The following is an 11837-nucleotide window of genomic DNA, read 5'->3' on the forward strand; positions in this document are numbered from 1 at the left end:
CTTTGATTTTCGAGTCTCTGCCTGGTTCAAAGATTCCTAGGTTTTTGTCCACAGCTAACTTTGACAGATCAAAATCCAATCTAGTATGTAGCACTCACTGATGATATCTCCAGTCAGCATTTCAACTTGAACAAATTAAGCTACACATTAAGCTACACCAAAGACAACCTTGGAACATTTAGAACTGGATTAAAATTCGATCAAGGATACATGACCATTGAGAAGGATCATTTAGATACAAGCACACATTCAAAAAGCTCCAATGTTGGCTCCTGCACGAGCCAATGCCTCATAAACCTTGGGCGGCAACTTGTACTTCACCATACCAGAGAAGATCATGAGATCCTTGGCCATTCCAAGAAGGCGCTCTGCAAATCCCTGGTGCATCTCCGTCTCATACGGACCTGAAATCTGGCGGCGTCGCTCATGATCAATGCACGCAATAGACCACATAATCACAGGGCCAACATTACGCGAGATGATCTCCGGAAGGGATGAGAAGGCTTGAGCCGAGCTTCGAATCTGCGGCATAGAGCCATGGGCTTGCAGAGGAAGAATGGCCAACTTGTCAATAGCCTGTATATAATGATTAGTTTTTCTCAGGGTAATACAGAGGAATGCATGGATATAACATATGCTGATGTGTCACAACTTACATCAAGTGCTGGGGCCCACCTGCCAGCCTCCACTTCAATCTTGGCTTCCATCATGCAAAGCAAAAGTCTGCAGGCATCGCGGTTGATAGGGCGAATCTTCTCATAATACATCGGGTTAGAGTTGTAGAGGAATATCATGTTCTTGCCTAGAACAACAGGGTCGTCAACTGTGGTCAGGCTCAAACTGCTTCCAGGTGCGGCAGCACCGGACTGATCGCTCATCTGGTCTTCTTGACCTTGCGCGACCCGTGGACGGAGAGGCTGCAGCTTCGGGATTATTCCACCCAGTTCCACAGCGATAGACTCTGATAGAGCACGGTTAATGATGCCAACCACACGATCGTAATTCTCGGCCAAGTGATAAAGAAGGACTGCATCGGTGATCAGGCCCTTGTCATCAGCCACACCTGCCGCTTGCACAGTGATGTTCTTCAAGAAATCCTGCTGATCCGCCAAGAAGATCAAATCAAGCCGCTGCTCAATAATACCCTTAATTCTCGTTCCATCAGCGCGGATATCACCCAGTAACTTGGCGAAATCACGAGTCTCAAGAATAAACTCGCGCAGGGCCTCATGACAAACCGATGCCTGGGATTTACCCAGGGCGCCCGGTAGGTCTGCATTAAGACAAATCAATGTGAAGTAATCAACGGCCGCTTCCACATGTCCGGTACGGAATTCTCGGGTGTACTGAGTAATGAGATATCCAAAGTTGATTTGAGGATATTGCTTGACAGTGAAAGATACTGCGAAGACCCAAGGCCCATAGGTTAGCAACAAGAACAACATAAATGAATGAGAATATGAAGGGAGCAAGCGGGATATTCTTACAAATCTCTTCTCCGGAAGCGTAAAAGTCAGAAACTCGCAAAAGACCGTAGTAAGCCAGAGAAATGGCGAAATGAACGGCAGTGACAGGTGCGTAGGTAGCCAGGTAAGCGACGGCCTGTTCAAACATGCCACCCAGAACTTGGAGGATGAAAAAGGTTCCATAGCCGCCAGGAGCATCTTGACCCTTGGCGAATAATTGCTGGCCAATCTCGGTAATGTCAGTTTGGATATCCTCCAGGCCGAAAACATCACCTGCGACTTCCTCGACACGATCATCTTCCCTGGCGAGACTGAACTGCAGCCACATCCAGTCTTCAACGCTCTGGCTCACGCCCTGCAGACGGCGCTGGGAAAGATCGCAACGTCCAATAATCTTGTAGCATGCCATCCTGTAAGGGTCCACACTGTCAGGGTTATTCCACGCGCGCTGCTGGAACTCTCCGTTAATCCTTTGCTGCATGTCTCGTGGCAGGCGTCGGTTTTGGGCGTAGGTTGTCATGTATGTCACAAACTTGTGATCCATTGTTCTGAAGCCAGAATCCTGGCTGACGTATTCAGCAGCCTCCGTGACGAAACCGCATCGCAAAAGGTAAAAGATCAGAGCCCAGCAGTATTCATCAGTATCTTTCACACGCTGCAATTCAACTCCATCCGGTGCCAGATCCTTCCTGGCAGCACGCAGACGGATGTAGGCCCGGATTTTGTTGGTTACGGTGGGTATACCACCCAGCTGAGCCTCACGAGGGTTTTTGGTGATGAGATGTTCCACTTCATTATAGAACGTTTGTTCAAGATATTGTCTAGAGCCTTCAATAATTTGCTTCTTGAGATTGATGGCTCTGCGGGACTTGTTAGATTCGTCCAAATAGTCTTCTGAGAACTGGCGTTCTTTTACTGCATCGGGATCGGATGCGCCGGTGATGTTTGGATTCTCGTGGACAATCTTGATCAATGCTTGATAAGCATCGAACAATTGGCGTGGAGCCTGAATCTAATGTTAGCTTGTGTAAATCGGCAGCAAAACAGAATTCGGGATATACGTACATCTCCTCCAGTGTGCAGTTCAACATCAGAGAACTGATGGAGAACAGGATATGTTTGTTCGTGGAGTCGAGCCATGTTTAGCTGTTGAACTTTCTCGGCATAGTGTCCCATCTTCTCTCGCAGGAACCGGAGGTCGGGCGATGTAGTAAGTCCTTCATTGCGCTCAGTTGGATCCTCAAACAGTTGGCGGCTTTTAAGACCGTTGCCAGGAGTCCCAATGACGGATTTATCGAGACCTGAACGACCAAAGACACTTCGGCGAGATGCTGCAGCGCCGCCAGCTTGCTTCGACTGTCTCGCTGAACGGCCAAAAGCACCACCCCGTACTGTAGCCTTCATGCTTCCGCCATTGTTGTCTTTTTGCGAAAGGCCGAAATGGTTGAAAATAGCCTGGCGCTGCTCTTCCCAATCCATTTCTACTTTATCCTCCAAGAACGCATCGAAATCCTTTTGTGCCCGCAATAGGCTTTCCTCGATCATCACCTGTCGGCCACGCTGTTGAATGGTTCTCAGGAATCGCTGGTTGTCCGGGTCAAAGGTGTCTGTTTCTCTCACTGTAGCCAGAGACGCCTGCGGGTCAAGTGCACGAAGGTCTCGAAGTGTCCGGCCAGGCGAAATTCCAGATGATGCAAGAAGGTAATGGCTATTAAAAAGGTTCATAAAGTTAGCTATGGGTGCTTGGTCGGACTGAGGAGGTTTTGGTGGAAGGCTTACGCTTTGCTGGTCGTGCCATTCTGGGGGGGAGTCTTTGGCTCCTCCAAGCTCTCGAGCCTTTCTCCGAATATCATCCAGACCCAGGTGCAGACTGGGAACATCTTCAAAGTTACCATTCTGGACGGTGGCTGCCAGTGGGCGCTTCTTGCCACGCTCCAGAAGACTGTTGAAGAAGGCAGGCTTGGTTGACTGGGTCGACATTGGGTCTTGAGCTTGGAGAGGCTTTGCCTGTGGCTGGGGTTGGCCTAGAAGCGAAGACTGGAGGGGCTGCTGCTGTTGCTGAGCTGCTGGTTGGCCAAACAAGGACGAGGTCTGAGGAGTACTAGTAAACGAATTTGATTGCTGGGCTGCTGGCTGGCCGAACAAGGATGAAGTTTGCGCCGGCTGGGTAGTAGCTGATGTTGTATTTCCAAATGCGCTTGTGGTCTGTGGAGTAGTTGTGGCACCAAGGCCACCACCTCCGAATAAAGAACTCATGCTGCACAGAGGATTGAGTGCTGATGTTGTGTTGAGAAGGGAAGAAAGAGTGAGCAAAAAAGAGCTGCCAAGATCGCGCCGCCCAAGGATGATCAGCTTGTACGCTGAGTGGGTTCAAAGGCTGAAACTGAATTTGGCCTCAGAAACCAATGTTACAGCAGGCTTAATGCTGAATAAACAGAAAAAGGATATTTGATGGCAACAATTCATCAAATCCCGCTAACACTGAAGGAGGTAGTTCCTCTTGTCGCGCCCAAACAAAAGTTACCCGGCACCCCGGACAATCCATTTTCCCGACTTTAAGTGATCTCCAGATTCCATCAGTCGATTTTATTCACCTTGACATCTCTCCTAATTATGCCTACATTTCAATCTAAGACTTTTCGTCGAGCGACGACAGCTTCATCTTCACTCAGTGAGAAGCTTGGGGCTATCTATCGGGCGCGACTATCACGGCACCCTTTTCTTCTCTTCGGGCTTCCGTTCATCTCCGTCATTGTGGCCGCATCCTTTGCTCTAACTCCCGCGGCAGCCTTACGCTATGAACGTTACGACCGTAAAGTCCAGCAAATGAGCAAAGAGGAAGCATTCAATTTGGGTCTCAAGGGACCTGATGGAGAAGAAGGGATCAAACGTAACCCGCGCAGGAGAGTTATTGGCGATGAACGAGAAGAGTACTATGTAAGTATACAGGCTATATATACGTAGCGAAGGGGCTGCTCGTGCTGGATGTATCACTAACAATCATATTTCAGCGCCTTATGGCCAAGGACTTGGACGATTGGGAACAGAAACGAGTCAAGAGATTTGAGGGTGAACCAGATGGTCGAATTTGATGACTGCAATTCACATCATCTAAAATCGAGATATACCTCCTACGCCAATGCCGTTCACTGAAATCAGCACAACTTCTAAGGAAACTTTCACCTTTGTACCAATGTGATACCGGATAAGCATAGTGATTGCCGCTATCAAACGTACCCTATATCCTCCGTTCAACCTCAGGCTCTTGGCTTGTTGAATCGGAAGACTGAGATGACAAAATACACCTCAGCGGTGCTTTCAGTGCTTTCATCTCACCCAAATAAGTTTGCCTCATTTGAAATGGTTCGACGATCCACCGCTACTGGGTCCCATTGACGTGCGAACGTGGAGGCAGTGGAGACGCTTATATGTATACCCTGCAAACAGGGTCGTGCATTTTGGCCCTAATCCCAACTTGGGGCATTGATGCAAGATCGTCATCGCTATGATGGCCGATATTGAGCGTTTTTAGTCCCTTTGGTGCATTTGGCTCCTCTCTCAAGCTTATACCCGGAATGTATTATACTGTATGTTGTAAATATTAGTTTTCTGATTATTTAGATCTAATTAATGGAACCTTGGAACATCTTAGTATGTATGTGAAACTGAACCATTGGGGGAATCCGTACTACTAGAACATAGACGGGGATTTCTTCTTATTATTATTGTTATTGCGTCCTCACTGAAGGTCCGAGTCTACATTAGTGGGTACAACCGAGAGTATAGGATGAACATAACACTATGCGCATAGTTACCACCATACAACATCTATCTGCTATGTAAAAGTCTGTAAACAAGTTGAACTAAATATTTCATGCTAGTATTAGCATAATATATGTCGAAATTCCTCGTACTTCCATAAAAAATTATTAGACATCCCTATCAATGATCTTTTACATCCATAGTGGTGAGACCGGGATCCCCACCATAACGTCATAAGATTCTGGAAGTTCTCTTCGTCCGTTTTTCCCTTTTCCCACTTCAAGTTCCATTCCCCTTCTCCTCCCATTTGGACTCGTCTTATACATGGTCGGGTCTAGCCATCACCAACCCCCCCTTTTTAATGACGTATCATGCCCCCCTATGTTCTCCAGTCTCTTCCTCTCGCTTCCATTGGCCTAAATTAGGTCATCTCTGGCTGGACCCTGTTCGCCTCAGCCCCTCGAACGCCATCCGAACCATCTTACGTCAGTCATTTTTGAGACTTGCTTTTCTCCTTTCCCCACCATTCTCATTCAACTTCAGATAGTATCGAGATATCGAAATAGTCTTCGCGATTTCGCTTGCGATTACAGCTTCGCCAGAATCCTACTCTAAATCGGGCAGATGGTGTGATTAACCCTTGTCACTCTATTGAACCTGTTCGGTCCCAAGTGCTGGGAGCAAGACCAGCTGCCATGACGGGTCCAGGATCATCATCACCTTCTTCACCATGGGTACATACGCCACAAGGAGGAGTTCGGGATGGCCGAACTCCCCATTCTTTTCATCCCACCCTATCTCCAGCCACAACCGGCATCCACTCCAGCGCTGTCGCCGAGCGAGCGAGCCCTAACTACTTCGGCATCACCGTTGGACATTCGAGTAATTCGCCCAATTCAAATCCCGGTCCGCATGCCCAGAAAAACTGGGGTCCATTCCCACCTTCCCAGTCTCTCCCGAGTCCCACGAAACTGCAACTGTATTCACAAGAATCCATGTCAGAAGGACTGATCAATCTTTTGAGAGCAGAGTCAGAAATCGATAAAGGTCGTAGAGAATCTGCCCTGCAGGGGTTTCCGTCTGGTGGAAATCAGTTTCAAGAAAGTATAAGTATTGACCATGCGAGGGTTTGGTCTCAAGGGTCCTTCAGTGGAATGAGTTCCCAGTACAGGAAATCCTCCCTCGGTATGTAACATGGAGACCTACAATATTCATCCCCTTTCACGCATGAACATTGGCCATATCTAACCTTTGATTAGCCTCGGTACCTGAAACCTCTCAATGGATATCAGCTGACCGTAGTGCTGAACTTCTCAAATCTTCCCCACGCAGCGTTCTTTTGTTGGATGTTCGACCGTTTGCCCACTATTCTAAAGCAAATATCCGGGGATCTTTGAATCTGTGTATTCCCACAACCTTGCTGAAACGACGTTCGTTTGATACACAGAAACTAGAAGGCACATTCACCAGTGATCATGATAAACGACGCTTTACTCGCTGGAGAGAATGCAACACCATTATCGTTTATGACTCTGCTACTGCTGATGTCAAAGATGCTGTACCTCTTCTGAATGTTATCAACAAATTTCAGGCAGAAGGTTGGAACGGTGAGGGATTGATCTTGCAGGGTGGCTTTAAGAACTTCTCTGGTCAGTTTCCAGACTTGCTTCACCGCCCCCAAAGTCAGGCGACAGGTCCTTCTACCAAGAAAAGATCTCCCATGAGCATTGATCTTCCATCTGTTGCACCTGTTGTCGGAGGCTGTGCACTTCCGGATTCAGCATCGGCTGTCAATCCCTTTTTTGGGAACATTCGGCAAAACATGGACCTGGTGGGAGGGGTGGGCCAAATTCCTCTGAAATTACCGCGCGGGTTAACTCAAGCAAAACGACAAGGGCTCCCTGTCTGGCTCCGCAATGCTTCAGATGTCAAGGATCAAGGTCAAATTGTTTCTGAGAGATTCCTAGACCTAGAGAAGACAGAACTTCAACGTATGAAGCAGGCATTGTCGTACGAAGGATCCTCGGCTTCCGCTGGTGGTGCATCCAAAAAGTACAGAGTTGCTGGCATTGAAAAGGGTACCAAGAATCGCTACAACGACATCTACCCGTTCGAACATTCACGCGTCCGTCTGGAAGGCGTCTCTCTGGGCGAGTGTGACTATGTGAATGCAAACCACATCCAAGCCGAGTTCAGTAACCGCCGATACATTGCGACCCAAGCCCCTGTTCCGGATACATTCAATGTAAGATGCTTCTATCCTGCTTCTTTCTCGTGATCCTACTACTCTTTCGTATAATCTTGTTTCCATGCTGACAATGTGTATAGGACTTCTGGCGGGTAATCTGGGAGCAAGACGTCCGGGTCCTAGTTTCATTGACCGCTGAGATAGAGCGAGGGCAGGTAAAATGCCATCCCTATTGGCGGACTGGAGATTACGGGCCTTTCAAGGTCAAGGCCTACTCGGAGCAATTCATCCGGGTTGAATCCAATGGTCAATCGGACAATACAGGCCAGCCCCCTGATGGAACTAATGAAAACCCCGTTATCATTGTGCGGCATTTCAGTCTTTACCATACCGCGATGCCATTCCAACCTCTTCGGGATATCACACAGCTCCAGTATCCATACTGGCCCGACTTCGGAACTACTTCACAACCAACTCACTTGCTTGCTCTTATCGAGCAATGTAACAAGGCCGTTCGTGCCTCCAGCAACCTAGGCTTTGGCAGCCAAGATGCCGAACCTAGTGGCCAGCGGCCCATCCTCGTACACTGCAGCGCTGGTTGTGGACGCACCGGCACCTTCTGCACCGTTGACAGTGTGCTGGACATGCTGAAACGGCAGCGGGCATCGCAAACACATTCCTCCGGACTTCCGGACTGGATTAATGATACCAATCGCGACCTGATTCTCAAGGCAGTTGAAGACTTTCGGACTCAACGGCCTAGTATGGTGCAGAATCTGAGTCAATATGTACTCTGTTATGAAAGCGTTCTTGAATGGCTTGTCTCTCGGATGGATAACAACCACAACAATTCTTGAAACGAAATTCTTGAATGATTGGAGATACCCCTTTTTTCTCTTATTTTGGCAATTTCAAATGGTTCTATCAGGCTTGTATTTTTTGGGAAGAAATTTGCATTCCTCGGTGTTTTAATGCGATTTTTATTTGGGGGGGAGGGCATATGGAGTTTTGTCAATAATGAACACATAAAAGGCACCATTTGCTTAGCAATAGATATACGAATGACTCCTCTTTGTTTGCTATCAACTTGAAGTTTGTGCGCCCTGTAGCTTATTATAGTGTAAAACAACTTTGTGATATCTCTCACGGCTGATCCCGATATGGGAAAATCATAATAGTTAGGATCTGGAGAAGTCCGGTTTATCCGCTACTAGGGAGTAAATATTAAATGAGGTAGAGCGACTCTTGCTAGTAATTTATTCCAGATGTTAGGAACTCGAACACCAAGTGAGAAAATCCCCACATTAAACATTAGGCATCTGTTTCCCTAGTTCAATGTCATCTCTGCCTGGAAGTGGTTACCCCATATCACACTCTAATTTGAGCCCCAAGGCAGCAAAGGGCCCCCGGCCTTAGGGGATCACCCACTCTATATAAGACAAACAACCTTTTAACATTTGGATCTCTTTCTATTTCCTCCACCTTCCACCTTCCTTTCTCAACACATCCATCCCCCCATACCTGATTTTTCAATAATGTTACTCTCACTACCCCCTGAGCTAATACAGCTCATTTTGCGAAGCTGCGACCCATCCTCGTTCTTGCAGGCTGCTTTTAGCTGCATCAAGCTACTAGAGCTTGCTATATCTAGTCGGGAACTCGTTTTATTTCAACTCCACCAGACACCGGGGAGACTTGAAGACTGGGACTCTCTAGAACACAGACAACTCTTTCGGCTGCTTCTGCAGCGTGCCCAAAAACAACTGTTTGGAGTTGAGACTCAGTTTGAAAGCAAGATTTTTCGGTTTAAGGGAAAAGCGATTGCTACTCGCGCGACTTCGCTCCGGGATTCAGGCACCCAAAAGGAAATTCTCCTGGTCTTCAAAAATGACCCCACTGTGTACCTGATGGAGATCCAAGGCGGGCAACTGAGCCTTCAGCGACAATTCCAAATTCCAGCACCAAAATTCGGCAAGGTTCAAATATTGCATACAGCTTTCAGTTCTACATCTATTTATGTGTTGCATCGTTTACAGCACCTTCCCGACCAGGAGCTGGACATGAACCACCCTTTCGTGAGACAGGCTTTGACGTCTAACCCTTTCGGAAGTATATTTCTGGCCTGCTACAGTCTGAGACCTGAAACAGGCGTCGTGAAAATCTATGGGTTCCCCGAACAGAGCGATTACGAGCCAATTTGCCTCGCGGCACAGTATGATATGTTTGCGATCTCCTGGCAGCATCCGCAGGATTCCTTCGATCATCAAGTGGTCCTCTACACCATGGATGATGAGGACGAGGAGGATGAAATGGACTTGGATTTCGTGCCAAGTGACTCCGAGGTAGATGCTCGCAATGGCCAAGTCAGTGGTATACAGCCGTTGAGGAATAGTCCTCTAACCATCAGTTTGTTCCACCCATTCCTACAGTTTTAACGTGAAGCATAGTTTCTAATACTAGCACTTGGTAGCCTCAAGATATACATCATATCTCCTGTCATCCTCTGTTGAGGATAATCCCGGCGATAGCCCGGGCCAAAGAAAAGGCCCGACGGTGCGACTGGCGTTCAATGATCGAGGGCAACAGCTGCTGCACTACTATAGAGCTCAGACGCTATATAACTCCTTCCAGAGGATCCATTGGCTTCCAGCACCTGGTCACCTAAGGCCAAACGTCGTTGATAACGGGTGTGTCGTAGAATTTACGAGATCGCTCTCGCTCCGTTTCTCAATTGGGATCCCTTTCTTCGGTACTCATCAGGCAGGTGATGGAACTATCGGGTCGCGGTGTCACTGGCAATATCTCGCTGTTGGAATTGCCACCCACCGCGTGGAGCATTGGTCTGTGGCCTGTATATTGAGATCGGAGTCATTTCCTGGATCTCATCACTGCGGACATATCATGAATCTTGAGCGAGGCAGACGATTCCAAGATTGGCATATCATGGCCCAATTGGGAGGGTTCCAAGAAGCGAGTACATCACAGGGTTCTCTCATTGCAGCTTCTCATCAAGGAACTCGTCTTGCAATGGCTAGCTGGAAGACTATCTCTATTTGGGCTCTGGAGCCCAATGCGTTAATTCAAATGGACCATGGAGATGAATTCTATCCTGAGTCGTGGAGATCTGCAGAGGAACATCTGGAGATCCCACCTGTCATCATCCAGTTGGATGCTGTTTGTTCCCAGTTGCAATTCACGGAGAATGAGAATGAACTATTCGCCCTCACCGACCGAGGGATTATGCTTCTCCGTCTTAAGCCCGATGGACAAGGAATTCGAGTTGCGGAGATTGAAGGGAATCATATTCTCGCCGGTTCACCAGATGGACTTTAATTGATATTTTTATGGTTTCGCTGCGAGTTTTATATTTTCTGCTCTTAGGATACCAACTTGAACTTGAACTGCATGGCGTTATTGACATCCCACCTTAAGAGTGTTGTTTTCGGGATTTCGCAACAAGAACCAGACGAAATTGCAACTTGAGTTACTCTCTTTTTGGCTTTAGAAAGAATAAAATTATAACCTTTGCATAATCTATGGTTTTTCAAGATCAATATCACTCTCCGCCGCCACCACCACCACCAGACATCGTCAAGAATGTGACAATCAAAAGCACCCACCAGTATCTATCCACGACAATTTATTAGTAAACACTCCCATGTGGACAAAGCTCCGGGTACCAATAATCCAACTTACTTCTGGAAAAAGGTCTTTTCCGGCTCCTCCTCCGTATTCTGTCCATCAGGACCAACAACAACAGGACGATTCAAATGCGGCTGAGCACCCGGTTCCGTGGAAACAAGCTCAACCTGAGGAGTGGCAGAAGTATTCTTCGACGCAGCTAAAGACACATGATAGATTTCATTGGAAGCAGCAAGGTGCAGACGAATAGCGGGGGCGTTCTCTCCTGTCAAAGCAGACAAAGAGACAAGACTACCAGCCCATTGCTTCGAATTTGAAGCAGTCGACTTGTAGATACCGATGCGAACAAGCTCATCGGAAGTAGATTCTGACGGAGCATGGTAGGAGACCAGCTCGGACTTCAGTGAGGTCGGGTCGTATGTGACGCGTGCGAGGAGGGAGGGTTGGGCGGTGCCCAGGGGCCAGTACAGGATATCGGAGGACTCGGCGAGGGCGGAAACGATTAGGAGCATGAATGCCCCGAGTACAGAGGGGAGGTACATGTCGAAGTGGGTGAGATGGAGGTCTTAGGAGAGTCGAACACTACTTGAAGTGTCAGATATCGCGGAGTTGGAGATTAAGGCGGTTGGGTCCGTGCGCTGCATATATCCACTGGCACTTTGTATAGGGAAATCAGTGTAGGTGACCTCTATCAAGATTTGAGGTAGGATATCAGATTTATTGCTCATTATGTCGAAAATAGAAGTTTGATTTCAGTACTAACCATCTTCAATGCTTCT

At 47.7% G+C, this 11837-nt stretch overlaps 5 protein-coding genes across 5 annotated transcripts; 3 read left to right on the forward strand and 2 right to left on the reverse strand.

Annotated features, from left to right (window-relative positions):
- Positions 1 to 249: 249 nt before the first annotated feature.
- On the reverse strand, positions 250 to 3722 carry nic96 (linker nucleoporin NIC96; the record flags this gene model as incomplete). The annotated part of the gene is made up of 5 exons (XM_057088995.1): positions 250 to 576; positions 657 to 1402; positions 1488 to 2472; positions 2532 to 3174; positions 3220 to 3722. The coding sequence occupies 5 exons, from the start codon at positions 3720 to 3722 to the stop codon at positions 250 to 252; spliced, it is 3204 nt and encodes a 1067-aa protein (XP_056948824.1).
- Positions 3723 to 4079: 357 nt separating this feature from the next.
- N7483_005559 (cytochrome c oxidase assembly protein COX16) lies at positions 4080 to 4558 on the forward strand (the record flags this gene model as incomplete). Its single annotated transcript, XM_057088996.1, has 2 exons — positions 4080 to 4403; positions 4478 to 4558. The coding sequence occupies 2 exons, from the start codon at positions 4080 to 4082 to the stop codon at positions 4556 to 4558; spliced, it is 405 nt and encodes a 134-aa protein (XP_056948825.1).
- Positions 4559 to 5923: 1365 nt separating this feature from the next.
- ptpA (uncharacterized protein) lies at positions 5924 to 8273 on the forward strand (the record flags this gene model as incomplete). The annotated part of the gene is made up of 3 exons (XM_057088997.1): positions 5924 to 6413; positions 6488 to 7473; positions 7557 to 8273. 3 exons carry the CDS (start codon positions 5924 to 5926, stop codon positions 8271 to 8273), a joined length of 2193 nt encoding a protein of 730 aa, XP_056948826.1.
- A 678-nt stretch (positions 8274 to 8951) lies between these two features.
- Positions 8952 to 10749, forward strand: N7483_005561 (F-box domain protein; the record flags this gene model as incomplete). Its single annotated transcript, XM_057088998.1, has 2 exons — positions 8952 to 9822; positions 9887 to 10749. The coding sequence occupies 2 exons, from the start codon at positions 8952 to 8954 to the stop codon at positions 10747 to 10749; spliced, it is 1734 nt and encodes a 577-aa protein (XP_056948827.1).
- Positions 10750 to 10972: 223 nt separating this feature from the next.
- N7483_005562 (uncharacterized protein) lies at positions 10973 to 11600 on the reverse strand (the record flags this gene model as incomplete). The annotated part of the gene is made up of 2 exons (XM_057088999.1): positions 10973 to 11042; positions 11113 to 11600. The coding sequence occupies 2 exons, from the start codon at positions 11598 to 11600 to the stop codon at positions 10973 to 10975; spliced, it is 558 nt and encodes a 185-aa protein (XP_056948828.1).
- Between the last annotated feature and the right edge of the window lie 237 nt (positions 11601 to 11837).

Source organism: Penicillium malachiteum (genome assembly GCF_028827825.1).
Source record: "Penicillium malachiteum strain IBT 17515 chromosome Unknown utg000002l:1.0-8849297.0:1.0-8852440.0, whole genome shotgun sequence".
In the NCBI taxonomy this organism is placed as follows: Eukaryota; Fungi; Ascomycota; class Eurotiomycetes; order Eurotiales; family Aspergillaceae; genus Penicillium; species Penicillium malachiteum.